The 18,196-nt window shown below is 56.2% G+C and overlaps 2 protein-coding genes across 9 annotated transcripts in view; one reads left to right on the top strand and one right to left on the bottom strand.

Annotated features, from left to right (window-relative positions):
* The first annotated feature begins 668 nt into the window (after nucleotides 1-668).
* PRAM1 (PML-RARA regulated adaptor molecule 1) lies at nucleotides 669-14,779 on the top strand. Of its 4 annotated transcripts, XM_032169528.2 has the most exons (11): nucleotides 669-780; nucleotides 1,878-1,991; nucleotides 4,732-6,241; nucleotides 6,326-6,392; nucleotides 6,770-6,846; nucleotides 13,641-13,698; nucleotides 13,804-13,912; nucleotides 14,043-14,205; nucleotides 14,290-14,323; nucleotides 14,431-14,465; nucleotides 14,576-14,779. In XM_032169528.2, the coding sequence occupies exons 1-11, from the start codon at nucleotides 751-753 to the stop codon at nucleotides 14,611-14,613; spliced, it is 2,235 nt and encodes a 744-aa protein (XP_032025419.1). In that variant the 5' UTR covers nucleotides 669-750; the 3' UTR covers nucleotides 14,614-14,779. The 4 variants fall into 4 exon arrangements, with proteins under 4 accessions (XP_032025419.1, XP_032025416.1, XP_032025415.1 ...); XM_032169525.2 differs by having other exon boundaries at nucleotides 1,881-1,991; nucleotides 13,641-13,912; XM_032169524.2 differs by having other exon boundaries at nucleotides 13,641-13,912.
* A 1,218-nt stretch (nucleotides 14,780-15,997) lies between these two features.
* HNRNPM (heterogeneous nuclear ribonucleoprotein M) overlaps nucleotides 15,998-18,196 on the bottom strand; it is a 44,408-nt gene continuing 42,209 nt past the window's right edge. For all 5 annotated transcript variants that reach the window (XM_032169531.2, XM_032169533.2, XM_058424580.1 and 2 more), the window contains 2 exons: nucleotides 18,039-18,090; nucleotides 15,998-16,421 (listed from right to left, as the gene is read on the bottom strand). In XM_032169531.2, the coding sequence (XP_032025422.1) occupies nucleotides 16,258-16,421; nucleotides 18,039-18,090 (216 nt within the window). In that variant the 3' untranslated portion in view covers nucleotides 15,998-16,257. The remainder of the gene's footprint in view (nucleotides 16,422-18,038; nucleotides 18,091-18,196) is intronic.

Genomic DNA, 18,196 nt, shown 5'->3' with positions numbered 1-18,196 from the left:
TACAGGCGTGAGCCACATCGCCCGACCGCCAGTTCTTTTTTTTTTTTTTTTTTTTAACTGTTGAGGCAATTCCAACATGTGCTCAAACTGAAAACCAGGGCTCTCTACTCTCTTAGCAGGTGTTTTCTCCCTTTGTCTACCGTGACAGAGATTACCGATCTCCTGTGGGCTGAGCCCTGTGGTCAGGGCTTGTCCTTATCTGGCCAGTCCTCGGCACCACAAGTGACTGCCTTCACCCCCTCTTGGCTCCTGTCTCTGTCTCCTGGTTCCTCTTCTCTCTACTACCTCTAACCTCTGGGAATCTGGTGTGTCCTTGGGTCCTCAGACCCCCTCACTCCTCCAGAACTGCAAAGCCTTTTTTTTTTTTTTGAGATGGAGTCTCTCTCTGTCTCTCTCTGTACTCAGCATGGAGTACAGTGGCGTGATCTTGACTCTGCAACCTCCGCCTTCCGGGTTCAAGTGATTCTCCCACCCCAGCCTCCCAAGCAGCTGGGACCACAGGCGTGCACCATCACACCCGGCTAATTTTATATTTTTTGTAGAGATGGAGTCTTGCTACGTTGCCCAAGCTGGTCTTGAACTCTTGGGCTCAAGTGATCCTCCTGCCTCAGCCTCCCAAAGTGTTAGGATTACAGGCGTGAGCCACGGTGCGTGGCCCAGGTGCAAGGCCTTTGACACCACTCACCCACCGACCCCCAAATCTGCTGTACCAGCTGAGCTTTCTGCCCAGGGCGGCAGCCTGGGGCCTCCATGGCCTATGTGATATCTGCCCCAGAACAGGTGAGTCCTGCTCAGAGCCGGGAATCGGATTTCATGAAAGTGTTGAAATGAGGAAGGCGGATGAGCCAACCAGGGCAGACAGCAGAGGCCTCACCCGGTCACATGGGCCCCCACGTCCTGGGCCTCTGGGCCTCCCCAGGAGCCTCCTAAACCCCAGAGCTGTCCGTACCCCTGACCTGCTGAGATCTCCCCATCCTGTGGCTCTCTAGCCCAGGAGGTCACCAGGGCCTGGCATGGAGTCCTCCCTGGAGTCCAGAGATGGGGACGCCAAAGTAGTAGGAATGATGGGGACTACAGAGAGTAAGAAACTAGTTGGCCAGGCGCGGTTGCTCACGCCTGTAGTCCCAGCACTTTGGGAGGCCGAGGCGGGCAGATCATCTGAGGTTGGGAGTTTGAGACCAGCCTGACCAACATGGTGAAACCCCGTCTCTACTAAAAATACAAAAAATTAGCCGGGCGTGGTGGCGCATGCCTGTAATTCCAGCTACTCAGGAGACTGAGGCAGGACAATTGCTTGAACCTGGGAGGCAGAGGTTGCAGTGAGCCGAGATTGCGCCACTGCACTCCAGCCTGGGCAACAAAGTGAGACCCCGTCTCAAATTAAAAAAAAAGAAAAGAAACTAGTGACCATGTTAGGAACATGTGGGCAACCAATGCCCCAAGCTTGGGACAGTAGCAGGCAGGACAGGAATTCAAGGGAAATAGAAGTGCCCGGCAGGGGCCAGGGGCAGTGGCTCACACCTGTAATCCCAGCACTTTGGTAGGCCGAGGCGGACTGATCCCTTGAGGTCAGGAGTTTGAGACCAGCCTACCCAACATGGTGAAACCCCTTCTCTACTAAAGATACAAAAAGTAGCCAGGAGTGGTGGTGCATGCCTGTAATCCCAGCTACTCAGGAGGTTGATGCAAGAGAATTGCCTGAACCCGGGAGGCAGAGGTTGCAGTGAGCCAACATGGCACCATGGCACTCCAGCCTGGGCAACAGGGCGAGACTCAGTCTCAAAAAAAAAAAGAAGTGGCTGGCAGGATCTGGAGACAGACTGGAGCCTCCCCACCTCCTTCCCTTCCTCCTCTGCCCTCCCCCGCCCCACCTCTAGCAGCCCCCACCCTGTGTGCTGACCGTGGAGCAGAAGCCACAGTCACTTCCTGAAGGCAGCGGCCCCAGCTCGGGTCCCACTCATCCCGTGGCCCATCACCTGCCTGCAGCCATGGTAAGTGCGGGGAGAGGCCTGTGCCTCGCTGGCCGGGAAGCAAGGGACACAGGTGTTCCCGGAAGGATAGGATCCACCTGTGGAGGGGTGGGGGGTGGCTGCGAAAGACATCTGGGAAACGGGAAAGGTCGGCAAAAAGGACCTGAGGTAGGAGACGGCCAGGCACACCCCAGGACAGCACGGGCTCCTGGAGGCTCAGGCTCAGGTTGGGACTGCGAGGGGGACAGATGGGACTCCCCGGGGAGACAACTCCCATCTCCCCAGGTCAACATGAGCAGCCATGTGGGAACAGGCAGCTGAGGTGAGAGCAGTGCTTTCCTGCAGGGTGACAAAGTGGGTCATGGCCCTCCCCCATCGTCACCCAAGTTGTGACCTGCTAACCCTGACTTATCTAGCCCTGTGGTCGCCCGGGAGCACTTCCTTCAAACCACTCGGGGCTTCGACAGGGGCACTTCAGGCCCCAGGTGGGAATCGCTGCCTTTCCAAGGAGCACTCCTGGTCCCTGGTCCTCTGGATGGGGAAAGTGAGGCACACCCAGGAGGCCCTTTCCCTCCCCCAATCTCCTTGACCACAGGTGAAAGGGGCGTTTGTAGGACTAAGGAGGCCTGGCCTACTTGTGAATCTGCCTACCTCTGTGAGGAGTGGTTGCAGGGCCAGCTAGGAGGGCAGCTGGGACAGCTGGGTATGCAGGAGACGGCGCCTGTGCCCACGGTGTCCGCACCAGTCCTCTCAGGCACTGTCAACTGTGAGCATTCCTGACCATCAGCCCACATGTCAGAGACGGTGTGAGAGGGACCTCATAGCCATCTCCAGGCATCTCTGTGTTTTCCTGATGGTCAGGCTGAGTACATGGCTGTCTCTGTGCTGCCTGAATATTGTTTATTTCAGCAAATATTTACTGAGCACCTACTATGTTCCAGGCCCTGGGAAGACAGCAATGAATGAGCCAAGTCTCTGCCTTGCAGAGGCTGAGGAACTGGGGGAAGTTGCGGTGTAGAGAGACAAAAAAAAAAAAAAAAAATCAAGACACATTAAAAACAATGTAAAATAGTATGATACGTAGGGGTGGGTACGATGGGGAAAATCATGCATGCTGAATGCAGGGCAGTAGTGGGATGGGGTGATCCATTTAAAATAGGGTGATCTAGGCCAGGCGTGATGGCTCATGCACTTTGGGAGGCCAAGGTGGGTGGATCACTTGAGGTCAGGAGTTCGAGACCAGTCTGGCCAACATGGTAAAACCCATCTCCATTAAAAATACAAAAAGATTAGCCGGGCGTCATGGCAGACACCTGTGTTCCCAGCTACTCAGGAGGCTGAGGCAGGAGAATCGCTTGAACCCAGGAGGCGGAGGTTGCAGTGCGCCGAGATTTCGCCATTGCACTCCAACCTGGGCAACAGAGTGAGACTCCGTCTCAAAAGAAAGAAAGAAAAATAGGGTGGTCTAGGCTGGGCACAGTGGCTCACACCTGTAATGCCAGCACTTTGGGAGGCTGAGGTGGGTGGAGGGTGGATCACCTGAGGTCAGGAGTTTGAGACCAGCCTGGCCAACATGGTGGAACCCTGTCTCTAGTAAAAATACAAAAATTAGCCAGGCGTGGTCGCAAGTGCCTATAATCCCAGCTACTTGGGAGGCTGAGTCACGAGAATCATTTGAACCTGGGGGATGGAAATTGCAGTGAGCCGACATCGCACCATTGCACTCCAGTCTGGGTGACAGAGCAAGACTCCATCTCAAAAAATAAAAATAAACAAATAGGGTGGCCCTGGACGGCCTCTCTGATAAGAAAATATGAGAACAGAGGCTGGGAGGAGGAAGAGGAGAGACCCAGGTGGTGCAGGGACATGTCCTGGGTCAGGGACAGGGCAGAGGCCCCGAGGTCGAAGGGAAGTGTTCAGGGTGCAGGAAGGAGAAGGTGGCTGGGTAGGGAGGCTGGTTCGCCCAGGCCTTCATGAGGCGTTTAGCTTGAACTGTGGGGACATGAGGAAGCATTGCTGAGTTTTGAGCAGAGGGACACAAACAGACTCAGGGTTCAACAGGCTTCTGCCTCCGGCTGCCATGGGGGGAACTGACCAGGGAAGGGGGTAGGCAGTGGCCCAGGGAAGGGCTTGTTAGAATAATCCAGGCGGTTGGTTGGGGGAGGGCAGACACTGCCTCCCACTACCTCCTGGGGTGACAGTGATGAAGGCAGTGAGAAGTGGTTGGATTCCGGATGTGTTTTGAAATTAGCACAGAAGGGACTGGGGGCCTGGGCGCGGCGGCTCAAGCCTGTAATCCCAGCTACTGGGGAGGCCGAGGTCAGGGGATCATTGGAGCGCAGGAGTTGCAGGCGGCAGTGAGCTATGATTGCACCACTGCACTCCAGCCTGGGCAATGGAACAAGACTGGAGACATGCAGTGGGAGGGGTGAAAGAACGAGGGGGTCAAGGATGCTGGGAGGGTGGGGTACCATCCATGGTGGGAGGGCTGTGGGACTGGAGGCTGCGGGAGGGATGTCGGGAGTTCCAGTCCTGCTAGAGGAGGTTGGGTGTGGAATCAGCATTAAATGGAGAAGTAGGGAGGGGTGTGGGTCCCAGGATCCTAGGATCCATGGGGGCTCCTCGGAAAGAGAGCTGAGGGCCGATGGGGCCTGGGCGCAGGGGTGGTGGTTGTGGGCTGTGCCTGAGGGTCCCCAGGCCCTTCCTTCCATGCCCCTTCTGTGTGTTTGAGCCCCTGCCTCATTGGCTCTGCGTCTCCTAGGAGAGCCATCAGGACTTCCGGAGCATCAAAGCAAAGTTCCAGGCCTCTCAGCCGGAGCCCAGCGACCTGCCCAAAAAACCCCCGAAGCCTGAGTTCAGTAAACTCAAGAAGTTCTCCCAGCCTGAGCTAAGCGAGCACCCCAAGAAGGCCCCGCTGCCTGAGTTTGGTGCAGTGTCCTTGAAGCCCCCGCAGCCTGAGGTCACTGACCTCCCCAAGAAGCCTCCGCAGCCTGAGTTCACTGACCTCCCCAAGAAGGCCCCACGGCCTGAGTTCACTGACCTCCCCAAGAAGCCCCCGCCGCCTGAGGTCACTGACCTCCCCAAGAAGCCCCCGCCGCCTGAGGTCACTGACCTCCCCAAGAAGCCCCCGCCGCCTGAGGTCACTGACCTCCCCAAGAAGCCCCCACCGCCTGAGTTCACTGACCTCCCCAAGAAGCCGTCCAAACTGGAGTTCAGTGACCTCTCCAAGAAGTTCCCACAGCTGGAGGCCACTCCATTTCCAAGGAAGCCCCCACAGCCTGAGGTCGGTGAGGCCTCTTTGAAGGCCTCGCTGCCAGAGCCTGGTGCGCCGGCCCGGAAACCCCTGCAGCCCGACGAGCTCAGTCACCCCGCCAGACACCCCTCCGAACCCAAATCCGGCGCATTCCCCAGGAAGCTCTGGCAACCCGAGGCCAGTGAGGCTACCCTGAGGCCCCCGCAGCCTGAGTTGAGTACCTTTCCCAAGAAGCCCGCGCAGCCTGAGTTCAACGTGTACCCCAAAAAGCCTCCGCAGCCTCAGCTCGGTGGCCTCCCTAAGAAGTCCGTGCCGCAGCCTGAGTTCAGCGAGGCGGCTCAGACTCCCCTCTGGAAGCCTCAGTCCGGCGAGCCAAAGCACGACTCCAGCGCCTTTCCCAGAAAGGCCTCCCAGCCTCCGCTGACTGACTTTCCCAAGAAGCCTCCGCAGCCTGAGCTTGGGGACCTCACCAGGACCTCCTCAGAGCCCGAAGTCAGCGTGCTTCCCAAGAGGCCGCGGCCGGCCGAATTCAAAGCACTCTCCAAGAAGCCCCCGCAGCCCGAGCTGGGCGGCCTCCCCAGGACCTCCTCAGAGCCCGAGTTCAACTCACTCCCCAGGAAGTTGCTGCAGCCGGAGCGTGGGGGGCCACCCCGCAAGTTCTCACAGCCTGAGCCCAACGCTGTCAAGAGACACCCGCAGCCTGAGTTCTTCGGTGATCTCCCTCGAAAGCCTCTACTCCCCAGCTCCGCTTCCGAGAGCTCACTGCCTGCGGCCGTGGCCGGCTCCAGCTCCCGGCACCCGCTCAGCCCTGGGTTTGGAGTCGCTGGGACACCCCGCTGGAGGTCAGGAGGCCTTGTTCACAGTGGAGGGGTCAGGCCAGGCCTCAGACCCAGCCATCCACCCCGGCGGAGGCCTCTGCCCCCTGCTAGCAGCCTGGGACCCCCTCCAGCCAAGCCCCCGCTGCCCCCGGGCCCCGTGGATATGCAGAGCTTTCGGAGACCCTCTGCAGCATCCATAGGTAGGTGAGGGTGGGCGGCACCGGCAGGAGGGGGTCTGAGGTCCAGGCGGTGCCGGCCTCCCTGCCTCACTCTCTACCCCACAGATCTACGGAGGACCCGCTCGGCCATGGGGCTCCACTTCCAGGCCCGACAGCCTGAAGACATCCCGCAGTGAGTGTGGGGAGGAAGCGGGGGTGGGTGTGGATTGTGGGCCTCAAAGAGGTCTCATCTTGGCCGGGAGCAGTGACTCACGCCTGTAATCCCAGAACTTCGGGAGGCTGAGGTGGGCGGATCACCTCAAGTCATTAGTTCAACAGCAGCCTGGCCAACGTGGTGAAACCTCGTCTACTAAAAATACAAAACTTAGCCCAGTGTGGTGGGGGGCACCTGTAATCCCAGCTACTTGGGAGGCTGAGGCAGGAGAAACGCTTGAACCCAGAGGCTGCAGTGAGCCGGGATCATGCCCCTGCACTCCAGCCTGGGCGACAGAGCAAAACTCCATCCCCCCCCCCCAAAAAAAAGAGGCCTCATCTCAGGTATCCCCACAGGGTCCCAGATGAGATTTACGAGCTGTACGACGACGTGGAACCCGGAGATGACTCCAGCCCCAGCCCCAAGGGCAGAGGTTTGTTGGTGGCCTGCCCGAGTCCCTGCAAAACATTTGGGGCAAGGCCATTTTCTGCCAGGCTCCTGGTGTAAGAGCAAGTAACATTTTAGGACCTGATGGCTCCTGCTGGGTGGAACTACATAAGGGGATCCCATAGCCGGGCATGGTGGCGGGCGCCTGTAGTTCCAGCTACTCGGGAGTCTGAGGCAGGAGAATGGCATGAACCCGGGAGGCGGAGCTTGCAGTGAGCCGAGATTGCGCCACTGCACTCTAGCCTGGGTGACAGAGCGAGACTCCGTCTCAAAAAAAAAAAAATAAATAAATAAGGGGAGCCCAGAGGCGAAGGGCCAGTGAGAAGGCTGTTGTAGGCAGAGGTGTGGCCCAGGCTGGCAGCAGGAGGTGTGGGAGCAGTGGGTGAATCCAGTAATCAAAAGCAAGCATCAGGCCGGGTGTGGTGGCTCATGCCTGTAATCCCAGAGCTTTGGGAGGCCGAGGCAGGAGGATCATTTTTTAGCCAATCCCAGGGCTTTGTGAGGCCAAGGCAGGAGGATCCCGTAAGTCCAGGATTCCAGACCAGCCTGGGCCACAGAGCGAGACCTCATCTCTACAAAAAAATTTAAAAATCAGCCAGGCGTGGTGACAAGCATCTGTAGTCCCAGCTATTTGGGATGCTGAGACAAGAGGATTGCTTGAGTCCAGGAGGTCGAGACTTCAGTGAGGCTGTGACTGCACCACTGTACTCCAGCCTGGGCAGCAGACACCCTGTCTCAAAAAAAAGCAGGACTTGGTGGTGTATAAAGCAGGGAAGTTTCAAGCCTAGTACCCAACGGCATGACAGAGCCGCCCCTGGGTTGACGACAAGATGTTAGGTTCCATCCATCCATTTATTTATTTATTTTTTGAGACAGAGTCTCGCTGTCTCACCCAGGCTGGAGTGCACTGGAGCAATCTCAGTTCACTGCAAGCTCCACCTCCCGGGTTCACGCCATTCTCCTGCCTCAGCCTCCCAAGTAGCTGGGACTACAGGCACCCGCTACTGCGCCCAGCTAATTTTTTGTATTTTTAGTAGAGACGGGGTTTCACCGTGGTCTCGATCTCCTGACCTCATGATCCACCTGCCTCGGCCTCCCAAAGTGCTGGGATTACAGGCGTGAGCCACCACGCCTGGCCCTTATTTATTTTATTTATGTATTCGTTTGTTTTTTTGTTTGAGATGGAGGCTCGCTCTGTCACCCAGACTGGAGTGCAGTGCCTCGATCTTGGCTAACTGCAACCTCCGCCTTCCGTGTTCAAGCGATTCTCCTGTCCCACCCTCTGAAGTAGCTGGGATTACAGGCACGCGCCACCAAGCCCAGCTAATTTTTGTATTTTTAGTAGATATGGGGTTTCACCATGTTGGCTAGGCTGGTCTCAAGCTCCTGACCTCAAACGATCCACCCACCTTAGCCTCCAAAAGTGCTGGTATTAGTCATGAGCCACCGTGCCCGGCCTTATTTTTTTATTTTTAATTTTTTTGGAGACATAGTTTCGCTCTGTTATCGCCCAGGCTGGAGTGTAGTGGTGCCATCTCGGCTCACTGCAACCTCTGCCTCTTGGATTCAAGCGATTCTCCTGCCTCAGCCTCCCAAGTATCTGGGATTATAGGCATCCACCACCACGCCTAGTTAATTTTTGTATTTTTAGTAGAGCCGGGGTTTCACTTCTTTGGCCAGGCTGGCCTTGAACTCCTGACCTCGTGATCTGCCCGCCTCAGCCTACCAAAGTGCTGGGATTTCAGGCGTGAGCCACCGCGCCTGGCCTGATTTATTTAGACCTGTTGTGTTCAAGGTAGCTGAGGGGATGTCCAGGCAGAACTTGGACCTGAAACTCAGGGGGAGGTGTGGCCTGCAGGCAGGTGTGGCAGTGGCAGGGGAGGGAGGCTGCCAAAGGTTTCTTAGAAATTTGTGCTGGGCGGCCGGGCGCGGTGGCTCACGCCTGTAATCCCAGCACTTTGGGAGGCCGAGGCGGGTGGATCACGAGGTCAGGAGATCGAGACCATCCTGGTTAACACGGTGAAACCCCATCTCTACTAAAAATACAAAAAAATTAGCTGGGCGCGGTGGCAGGCGCCTGTAGTCCCAGCTACTCCGGAGGCTGAGGCAGGAGAATGGCGTGAACCCGGGAGGCGGAGCTTGCAGTGAGCCGAGATCGCGCCACTGCACTCCAGCCTGGGTGACAGAGTGAGACTCCGTCTCAAAAAAAAAAAAAAAGAAATTTGTGCTGGGTGAATAGGGAGCAGGCCTGCACCTCCTGCCCAGCTCCAAAGTTAATGCCTTCGTGAAAACACAAGCAGCTTCCAGGCAAGCACCTTGCCTGCATGTCCGTAAATCTGTACCCTCCACTCTCAAATCCCCACAAGGCAGCAAGGCAATGCATCCCCATTTTACAGATGCACAAGGTTGGCCGGGCGTGGCAGCTCACACCTGTAATCCCAGGAGTTCTGGGAGGTTCAGGGGGTGGATCACTTGAGGTCAGGAGTTCCAGACCAGCCTGGCCCGCATGGCAAAAACCCATCTCTACTAAAAATAAAAAAATTAGGTGGGGCCGGGCGTGGTGGCTCATGCCTGTAATCCCACCAGCACTTTGGGAGGCCAAGGCGAGTGGATCACCTGAGGTCAGGAGTTCGAGACCAGCCTGAACAACATAGAGAAACCCCATCTCTACTAAAAATACAAAAATTCGCCGGGTGTGGTGGTGCGTGCCTGTAGTCCCAGCTACTAGAGAGGCTGAGGCAGGAGAATCGCATGAACCCCGGAAGGAAGGGTTGCAGTGAGCCAAGATCACGCCACTGGACTCCAGCTTGGGCGACAGAGTGAGACTCAATCTCAAAAAAAAAAAAAATGAGTCGGGCATGGTGGCACGCACCTGTAAACCCAGCTATTCGGGAGGCTGAGGTGGGAGAATTCCTTGAACCCAGGAGGCGGAGGTTGCAGTGAGCCATCGCACCACTGCACTCCAGCCTGGGTGACAGAGTGAGGCTCCGTGTCTGTCTCAATTGAAAAAAAAAAAGGCCGGGCGCAGTGGCTCATGCCTGTAATCCCAGCATTTTGGGAGGCCGAGGCGGGTGGATTGCCTGAGGTCAAGATTTCAAGACCAGCCTGGCCAACATAGTGAAACCCTGTCTCTACTAAAAATACAAAAAATTAGCTGGGAGTGGTGGCAGGCGCCTGTAATCCCAGCTACTTGGGAGGCTGAGGCAGGAGAATCACTTGAACCTGGGAGGCAGAGGTTGCAGTAAGCTGAGATCCTGCCATTGCACTCCAGCCTGGGTGACAGAGTGAGACTCCGTCTCAAAAAAAAAAAAAAAAAAAAAAAACAACAACAACAAAAATAGGTATGCAAGATTGAGGCTCTGGGAAGGGGCTTGCCCTGGCTTGCACAGCCAGTCCATGAGCTGGATCTGTGGCAGGGCTTTCAGCAGGAACCTGAGTTTGAGCTTCTAAGGTGCTCCTGCTCTCCCTGACAGCCTCAGAGGGCCTGGGGCAGAGAGGCCCCCTCTGCTTCTCCTGGGCTTTCTCCCGTAGTGGCTTGCAACACCTCCCTGTGAGCACACAGCTTCCTGGTGGGGCCCCTCCTGCTTCCGCTCTAGGGGAGGTTCTGTGGCTTGGGTCGGGGGGCCACCCTTGGGGATGCCGATGGCCAGGAGTGGGGCTGCTGAGAGCCTGGGCTAGTGACAGCCTGCCTCCACCCACTCCCAGAAGCCCTGCTGGAATCCCCCACCTCTTCCGAGGCTAGGAGCATCTCCCTCTCCTCAAACTTCATACAATCCCCACCCTTGGCCCATTGTTCCTGTCACCAACCAACCTTCTCCCCCTTCCTTGCCAGTCATTTGAGATTCTGATATGAAAAAAGAAAAAAGGGGCCGGGCGCTGTGGCTCACGCTTATAATCCCAGCTCTTTGGGAGGCGGAGGCTGGCGGATCAGTTGAGGTTGGGAGTTCGAGACCAGCCTGGCCAACATGGTGAAACCCCGTCTGTACTAAAAATACAAAAATTAGTTGGACGTGGTGTTGCACGCCTGTAGTCCCAGCTTCTGGGGAGGCTGAGGTGGGAGGATCGCTTGAACCCAGGAGATGGAGGCTGCAATGAGCTGAGCCGAGGTTGCACCTCTGCACTCCAGCTTGGGCAACAGAACGAGACCCTGTCTAAAGAAAAAAAGAAAAAAAAAAAAAAAAAGGTCCCACTTCCCTGGATCTCCCACTTCTCAGGAGTGACGTGGGCTTCTCACCATGGGTGCAGCTTCTCAAAGGCAGCTTAGGTTTCTTGGGGCCAGGACTCTGGACTCCCCTCTCCTACTGTCTGCCTTACTTGGAGCAGTGGCAGCTCCACTGCAGAGGTTCCTGGAAGGCAGGGGGCTCCTTTGCAGGTGGGGAGAGCCCAGCCTTTCCCAGGATCTGAGCTGACCATGCGGGGAAGGCGGGCAGAGGCCTGCTCAGGGTCAGCTGTGGATGAACCGGGGCTGCCTGCATGGCGGTGCCAAGAGGTGCTCTGATGTGGCGGGTTTGCAGGGACCCTGGAGTGCTGAGGTCAGGTTCACTCCTGGTGGAGTGACTGCTCATGGCCGGGGAAGCCTCTGAGAGGCAGGAGCAGCTGGAGGGGCTGTGTGTTCCGGGTGAGACTGTGGATGGCCATGCCTGGTATCTGGCGGGCACGATCCAGGTGCTGCTCCTTGGGCTGCTTGGAGGGACTACAGGCCTGAAATGTCCAGCGGGATGCTTTGAGCCATTTGGAAAGGACATGCTGGGGCTCTGGGTTCTGGATCTTTCACTCACCACGGTTCCTGGGGCTCCCGCCTGAAGCCAATTCCTTGGCCAGCAGGGCTTTGACTTGGGAGCCTGGTCATTTGCCAGGAAGTGGCACAGGGAGGCTGGCACCATGGGAGACCCCTCAGTCCAGAGTCTCATCATCAGTCACCAGTCCAGGACGCTTACCCCAGCAGCATCTTTTAAAAATTATTTTTATTTACTATTTTGAGACAGGGTCCTGGTCTGTCGCCCAGGCTGGGGTGCGGCAGCGCCATCTTGGCTCACTGCAACCTCCAGCTCCTGGGTTCCAGCGATTCTCCTGCCTCAGCCTCCTGAGTAGCTAGGATTACGGGCGCCCACCACCACACCTGTCTAATTTTTGTATTTTTAGTAGAGACGGGGTTTCATCATGTTGGCCAGGCTGCTGTCGAACTCCTGAACTCAAGTGATCCGCCCGTCTTGGCCTCTCACAGTGCTGGGATTACAGGCACGAGCCACTGCGCCCGGCCACGATATTTTACTGTCAACTATCATTGCCCTACTGTGCAATGGAACACCCAATTTCTTCTTCCTAACTGTAACTTTGTACTCATGGGCCAGCTTCTCCTCATCCTCCCTTCTGCCTTAGTTTTTCACCCAAATCTCATTACAGTAGAACCCTAGAACCCACCAGGTGCGGTGGCTCAGGCCTGTAATCCCAGCACTTTGGGAGGCCAAGGCAGGGGCATCACCTGAGGTCAGGAGTTAGAGACCAGCCTGGCCAACATGACGAAACCTTATCTCTACTAAAAATACAAAAATCAGCTGGGTGTGGCAGTGGGTGCTTATAATCCCAGCTACTCAGGATGCTGAGGCAGGAGAATCGCTTGAACCCAGGAGGCAGAGGTTGCAGCGAGCTGAGATCATGCCATTGCACTCCAGCCTGGGCAACAAGAATGAAACTCCGTCTCAAAAAAAAAAAAAAAAACGGTCTAGGCACGGTGGCTCACGCCTATAATCCCAGCACTTTGGGAGGCCGAGGCAGGTGGATCACCTGAGGTCAGGAGTTTGAGACCAGCCTGGCCAACATGGTGGTGAAACCCCATCTCTACTAAAAATACAAAAAATTAGCCGGGTGTGGTGGCATGTGCCTGTAATCCCACCCACTTGGGAGGTTGAGGGAGGAGAATCGCTTGAACCCAGGAGGTGGAAGTTGCAGTGAGCTGAGATTGCACCATTGCACACTCTAGCCTGGGAAACAAGAGCAAAACTCCGTCTTAAAAAATAAAAAAGAACCCTAGACCCAACTTGCTTTAGGAGGCAGAAGTGAAATGGCCTCGAAGCCTACAGATAAACCCTGCCTCTACCATTTACAAGCTGGGTGACCTTGGGCAGTTTGCTTGACCTCTCTGAGCCTTTATTTCCTCGCGGACAAGTTGGGCATGACAGTGGCGTCTACTGGCATGAACAAGGTTGCTGAGAGGGCTGCCATGAGGGGTGTGACCCAGCAGTTCCCACCATGCTGAGCACGTGGCAGGAGTTAAGGGAATGGAAGGCAATCCAGAAGAACCCATGACCCCTGAGAAGAAGGTGCGCAGGGAGAGGTTTGGGAGGGGACCTGGTGGAATTTGGGGAGTCCTCAGAACTGACACAGGGAGGCCTCACTCAAGATCCAGCCACCGGCCAGGCGCAGTGACTCACGCCTGTAATCCCAGCACTTTGGGAGGCCGAGGCGGGTGGATTGTCTGAGGTCAGGAGTTCAAAACCAGCCTGGCCCACATGGTGAAACCTGTCTGTATTAAAAATACAAAAATCAGCCAGGTGTGGTGATGGGCACCTGTAATCCCAGCCACTCAGGAGGCTGAGGTAGGAGAATCGCTTGAACCCAGGAGGCGGAGGTTGCAGTGAGCCGAGATTGTGCCATTGCACTCCAGCGTGGGTGACAGAGCAAGACTCCGTCTCAAAACAAAAACACAAACAAAAAACAGCTACCAGGGTAAAGGCTGAGCCGGCAGGCCCTGCCTTGACTCGGAGTCCTGACTGTCCCCAGATGAAGCACCCTCGGTTCAGCAAGCCGCCAGGAGACCACCACAAGACCCAGCGCTCAGGTGCCATGGGCAGAGGGCGTGGGTGGATGCGGGGGCGAGCTCCAGGAACCCCCAGGGGAGCACACCTTGCTCACGAGCACACAATTCCTTGTTGTGGGGTATCAGGAAGGAGAAGGATCCCCAGCCACAGCATTTGCCACCCATGGACCCAAAGTTGCTAAAGCAGCTGAGGAAGGCAGAGAAGGCTGAGAGGGAGTTCCGGAAGAAGTTCAAGGTGAGGCCTCTGAGCTAAGCAGGAGTCCTTGCAGGGCAGAGACCAGGGTCCCACCGATCCCAGGCTCAGAAAGAAGACAGGGCCCCAAGGGCGGCAGCATGAGCAGAGGCCCTAACATCTCGCGCCCCAGTTTGAAGGGGAGATCGTGGTTCACACGAAGATGATGATCGACCCCAACGCTAAGACACGTCGTGGGGGCGGCAAGCACCTCGGGATCCGGCGCGGGGAGATCCTGGAGGTGATCGAGTTCACCAGCAACGAGGAGATGCTGTGCCGGGACCCCAAGGGCAAATGTGAGTGTGCCTGGCTCCGCAGCCCCGGGAGGCCACCCCTGCCACCCTGGGCCTCAGAACCAACCATGCCCTCTCTCTCTGCAGATGGCTATGTGCCCAGAACAGCGCTCCTGCCCCTGTGAGTGCCAGCCCTGACCGTGGGGGGGGGGGGGGTGGGGGGTGTGGGGTGTAGGGTGGGGGGAACGGGCCACGGTGCCTCTTGCTGACCCAATTGTGCTCTGCCAGGGAGACGGAGGTGTACGATGATGTCGACTTCTGCGGTACGTGGACACTCTGGGAGGGCTGGAGGGACCCTGGCGATTCCCCGGGGGTGCTGCTCACTATTGGGCTTCTATGGAGAGGGTCCATGGAAGTCACGCTTCCTCGGCAGACCCCCTGGAAAACCAACCACTCCCCCTGGGACGGTAAGACTGGTAGGCATGGGGCCAGGACAGCCAGCCAGCCAGCCCAGCACCCGCTCACCCAGGAGCCCTGGATCCCAGCGCGGGAGAGTCACAGAGCTGCCCAGGCACTTGTACCTGGCCACATAAAGCCCCAGTTTAAAGCAGTCCCTGCTTCTTGTCTTTTCTTTCCCTCCTGATTGGCACACAATGGAGCAAAGGCACGGACCCCCTGACCAAACACAAAAGGGGGTGTGTCTGGGGTCACCCTGCCATGGTCTCACCCCTCAGGGATAAAAGCCAGGGGGGAGAAAAGGGTGGCAAGAAGCTGGTGAGCGGCCGGGCACGGTGGCTCACGCTTGTAATCCCAGCACTTTGGGAGGCCGAGGCGGGCAGATCACGAGGTCAGGAGATCGAGACCACGGTGAAACCCCGTCTCTTAAAAATACAAAAAAATTAGCCGGGCGTGGTGGCGGGCGCCTGTAGTCCCAGCTACTCTGAGAGGCTGAGGCAGAATGGCGTGAACCCGGGAGGTGGGGCTTGCAGTGAGCCGAGATCGCGCCACTGCACTCCAGCCTGGGTGACAGTGCGGGACTCTGTCTCAAGAAAAAAAAAAAAAAAAAAGCTGGTCAGCAAGGGGGGCTCTGGGTGATCAGAACCCTATGTGCTGCCAGCCAGGCAGCCGGGCAGGACGTGCCCCTCCACAGCCAACAGAACAGCAGCAGCCAGGCCTCCTTGCCAGGTACGCACACCTGCTTGGCCTGAGTGGATCCTGAGGGTGCTTCACTGGGGGAAGGGGTGGGGCCTATACCCAATTCTGACAGAGCCCAGGTATCAATCAGATTTGGCCTGAGCCTCTGGCAGGACTGAACATGCGTGGAAGGCGGCACACAGTTTGGTCTGTTTCAGCAGGGGGGGGGAAAAAAAAAAGCCAGGGAACAAGCCTGACTCAGGCAGGGTCTGTGCTCCAGGGCGTTAACCTCACAACAGGGAGACAGGATGGCTTTCGGGAGGCATTTTTTTTTTTTTTTTTTTTGAGACAGAGTCTTGCCCTGTTGCCCAGGCTGGAGTGCAGTGGCACGATCTCATTCACAGAAACCTCTGCCTCCCTCCTGGGTTCAAGCCATTCTCCTGCCTCAGCCTCCTGAGTAGCTGGATTACAGGCACGAACCACCGCGCCTGGCCTCAGAAGGCTCTAAACAGCCAAACGCTCCATTATCAGCCTGGGGATTACACACAGGAAGGCAGTTTCCAGGGAAGAGTCTCCCCCCATCTGTGGGCAGGCACCCACCCCTGGGGCCTCAGACAAACAAGAGAGGGGATGAGATCCCTGCTCCTTGGACTGGAAGCTCGAGTGACCCCAGCTCCCCACACCTCGGGTGGTTGCCCACACAGCATACACAAGCAGGCCATTTTCAGGAACCGGTATTTATTATCAAAGTCATATTCGATGTCAACAAGATGCCACAACTACAAAAAAAATTGCGCACATTGCAATCTCAATGCAAACAGTCAAATGGAACCCCAGTCATTAAAAAAGTAATTCAAATTACCCCAAAAAGCAACTGAATTTTTTAAACATCTTTATACATCCAGCCAACAAATTAAAATGGTTAACAAGAAAAAATACAAATTCAGAGGTCTTGTATCGATGTTTAAAAAAGGCAACTGCTTAAGCGTTTCTATCAATTCTAACGTCAATCTCTCGGCCACTGAGCTTCATGCCGTTCATCATCCGGCAGGCTCTCTCGGCCACCTCTGGCGACTCGAACTTAACCACACCACACCCCTTGGACTTCCCGTTCTCCATCTTGATGTCGGCGTACAGCACGTGGCCTGGGACAGGGAGGGAAGAAGAGACCACACTCAGTTCCCATTTTGTTAGATTTTGGTGGATAGAGTCAAAAAGGAGAGGCCCTGACGCCTGAAGCACAAAGGCTCAGAATACAATGGCGAGAACCAATGACTACGGCCCCCTTGGCCACACTGCCATTCTTCTGCTAACAGAGCCTGCTCCTGCCCCATGAAAAACCTTCCTGGCGGCTTCAATGCATGCCTTTACACTTCAGAAAGCTCAAAAAAGAAGGCACCGTGTAAAGCCAGCTTTATAGGCAGAAAGTTGGCTATATATGTTACCAAGTCTTCATTTTTGATATGCCACCGCCCCTGGTTACAAAGCCATCCGCAATCCAATGGACACGTCTGTATTGTCCAAATGAAAGCCAGCAGGTTTCACTTATTCATTTGAGCACCCGTTAAGCATCCAGATATGCGTCAATGCTGTGGACAGAGCCCTAGAGGACAAAGGCTCTACTCCAGGAGTACCAAAGGTGCTAGGGCCACAATGCCAGACGCAGGAACTCACTGCCTAAGAGAGGGCCCACGGCAGGTAGGGTGGAGGGGTCCTTAGGGGCAAGTTCTGAGTGAGTTTACACAGAAATGCACCAGAAAGAAGACTTGCCAGTAATGGCTCACACGAGAGCATTGCGGGACACGTGCAGCACTTGCCGCTCAGGTTCTGGGACAGGAGGGAGATGGAGGATGGGACCAGGTCTTCAAGGGGCTTGTGAGTCTGGACTTCCTCTTGAAGGCACAGGGCCCCTCCAGGCATTGCAAAAGTGGGGGTTGGGGGTGCTGTGATCCCACTGGCCTTTTCAGAATATCTAGCTACAACGTGGAAACTCAGGAGTGGGGAAAGAGGTGAAGAATGGGGCAAAGAGGCAGATCATGACTCAATGGCTTGCCCCAAGAACCATGGAGAAGCAGCAATGGTGGTGAAATCAGAGCCACTGCTGAAACAGGAAGCGGGAGGACAGTGCGGAAGCAGCTGCCCAGCACTCTAGCTCAGGCCCCTCTAGCTAAAAAGAACAGAGGTGGTGCATGAGGGGTGCAGGCTCACCCTGGAGGGCAGGGAAGGAAGACAACTTGCTTTCAGCCACAGAGGGAGCCCTCCAGAAGAGTTGCCCGATGTGCCAGGAAACCACAAGGCCTTAGCCTCACCCTCACAGGAGCTGCTGTGTGCCCAGAGCCTGCAGCGCCTCCCCATGGCACCTGCTGGGCAAAGTGTTCTGAGGCCCCACACCAGCTGTGCTGAGGGGAAAGCAACCTCGTCTGGGATGTATTTATTTAGCCTTGTCACCTAGAAGCCAGGCGACCTCAGAAGGAAGACTCTCCCTGACCCATCTGTGAAATGGGGACACTACTACCTTGTTTCAAAAGCCTCAAAAAGGAAGAAAAAAGGAAATAAGGATGAAATGAGAACACAGTTGAAAACATGTGACACATCACAGGACACTCAACAACCTGCCTGAGCATTGGCGTGGGCAGAACATGGCAAGGCCATAGGTCCTGAGCCGATGGAGGGGGCTGGGAGGGAGGCTTTGCTGCTGACTCGGCTGCGTCACCACCACCAAGCATGAGGGAAGCACCTAGAAAGCCGTTCCCAACACTTACCGCACTCGTTGAATTTGTCCTTTAGCATCTTCCATGTGAAATCAAATGGGAGCTGAGGGGGGAGAAGAAAAGGGAGACTGATGTGTGATTAAACCAAATCCTAAGGCACGCTTTGCAGCTGGCTCTGAGGGCCACACTAGATTTCTTACTATGCCGAG

This window comes from Hylobates moloch, unplaced genomic scaffold, assembly GCF_009828535.3.
Source record: "Hylobates moloch isolate HMO894 unplaced genomic scaffold, HMol_V3 SCAFFOLD_12, whole genome shotgun sequence".
Lineage (NCBI taxonomy): Eukaryota > Metazoa > Chordata > Mammalia > Primates > Hylobatidae > Hylobates > Hylobates moloch.
The sequence above is the reverse complement of the archived record's forward strand: the minus strand, read 5'-3'. Positions and strand labels throughout refer to the sequence as shown.

Excerpts from the sequence above, each read along its gene's own strand:
- PRAM1 (XM_032169524.2), top strand. The coding sequence starts at position 751 with ATGGCCTATGTGATATCTGCCCCAGAACAG. Across the intron at positions 14,206-14,289 it reads CCGGGACCCCAAGGGCAAAT|ATGGCTATGTGCCCAGAACA; the intron begins GTGAGTGTGCCT and ends CTCTCTCTGCAG. Across the intron at positions 14,324-14,430 it reads AGAACAGCGCTCCTGCCCCT|GGAGACGGAGGTGTACGATG; the intron begins GTGAGTGCCAGC and ends GTGCTCTGCCAG.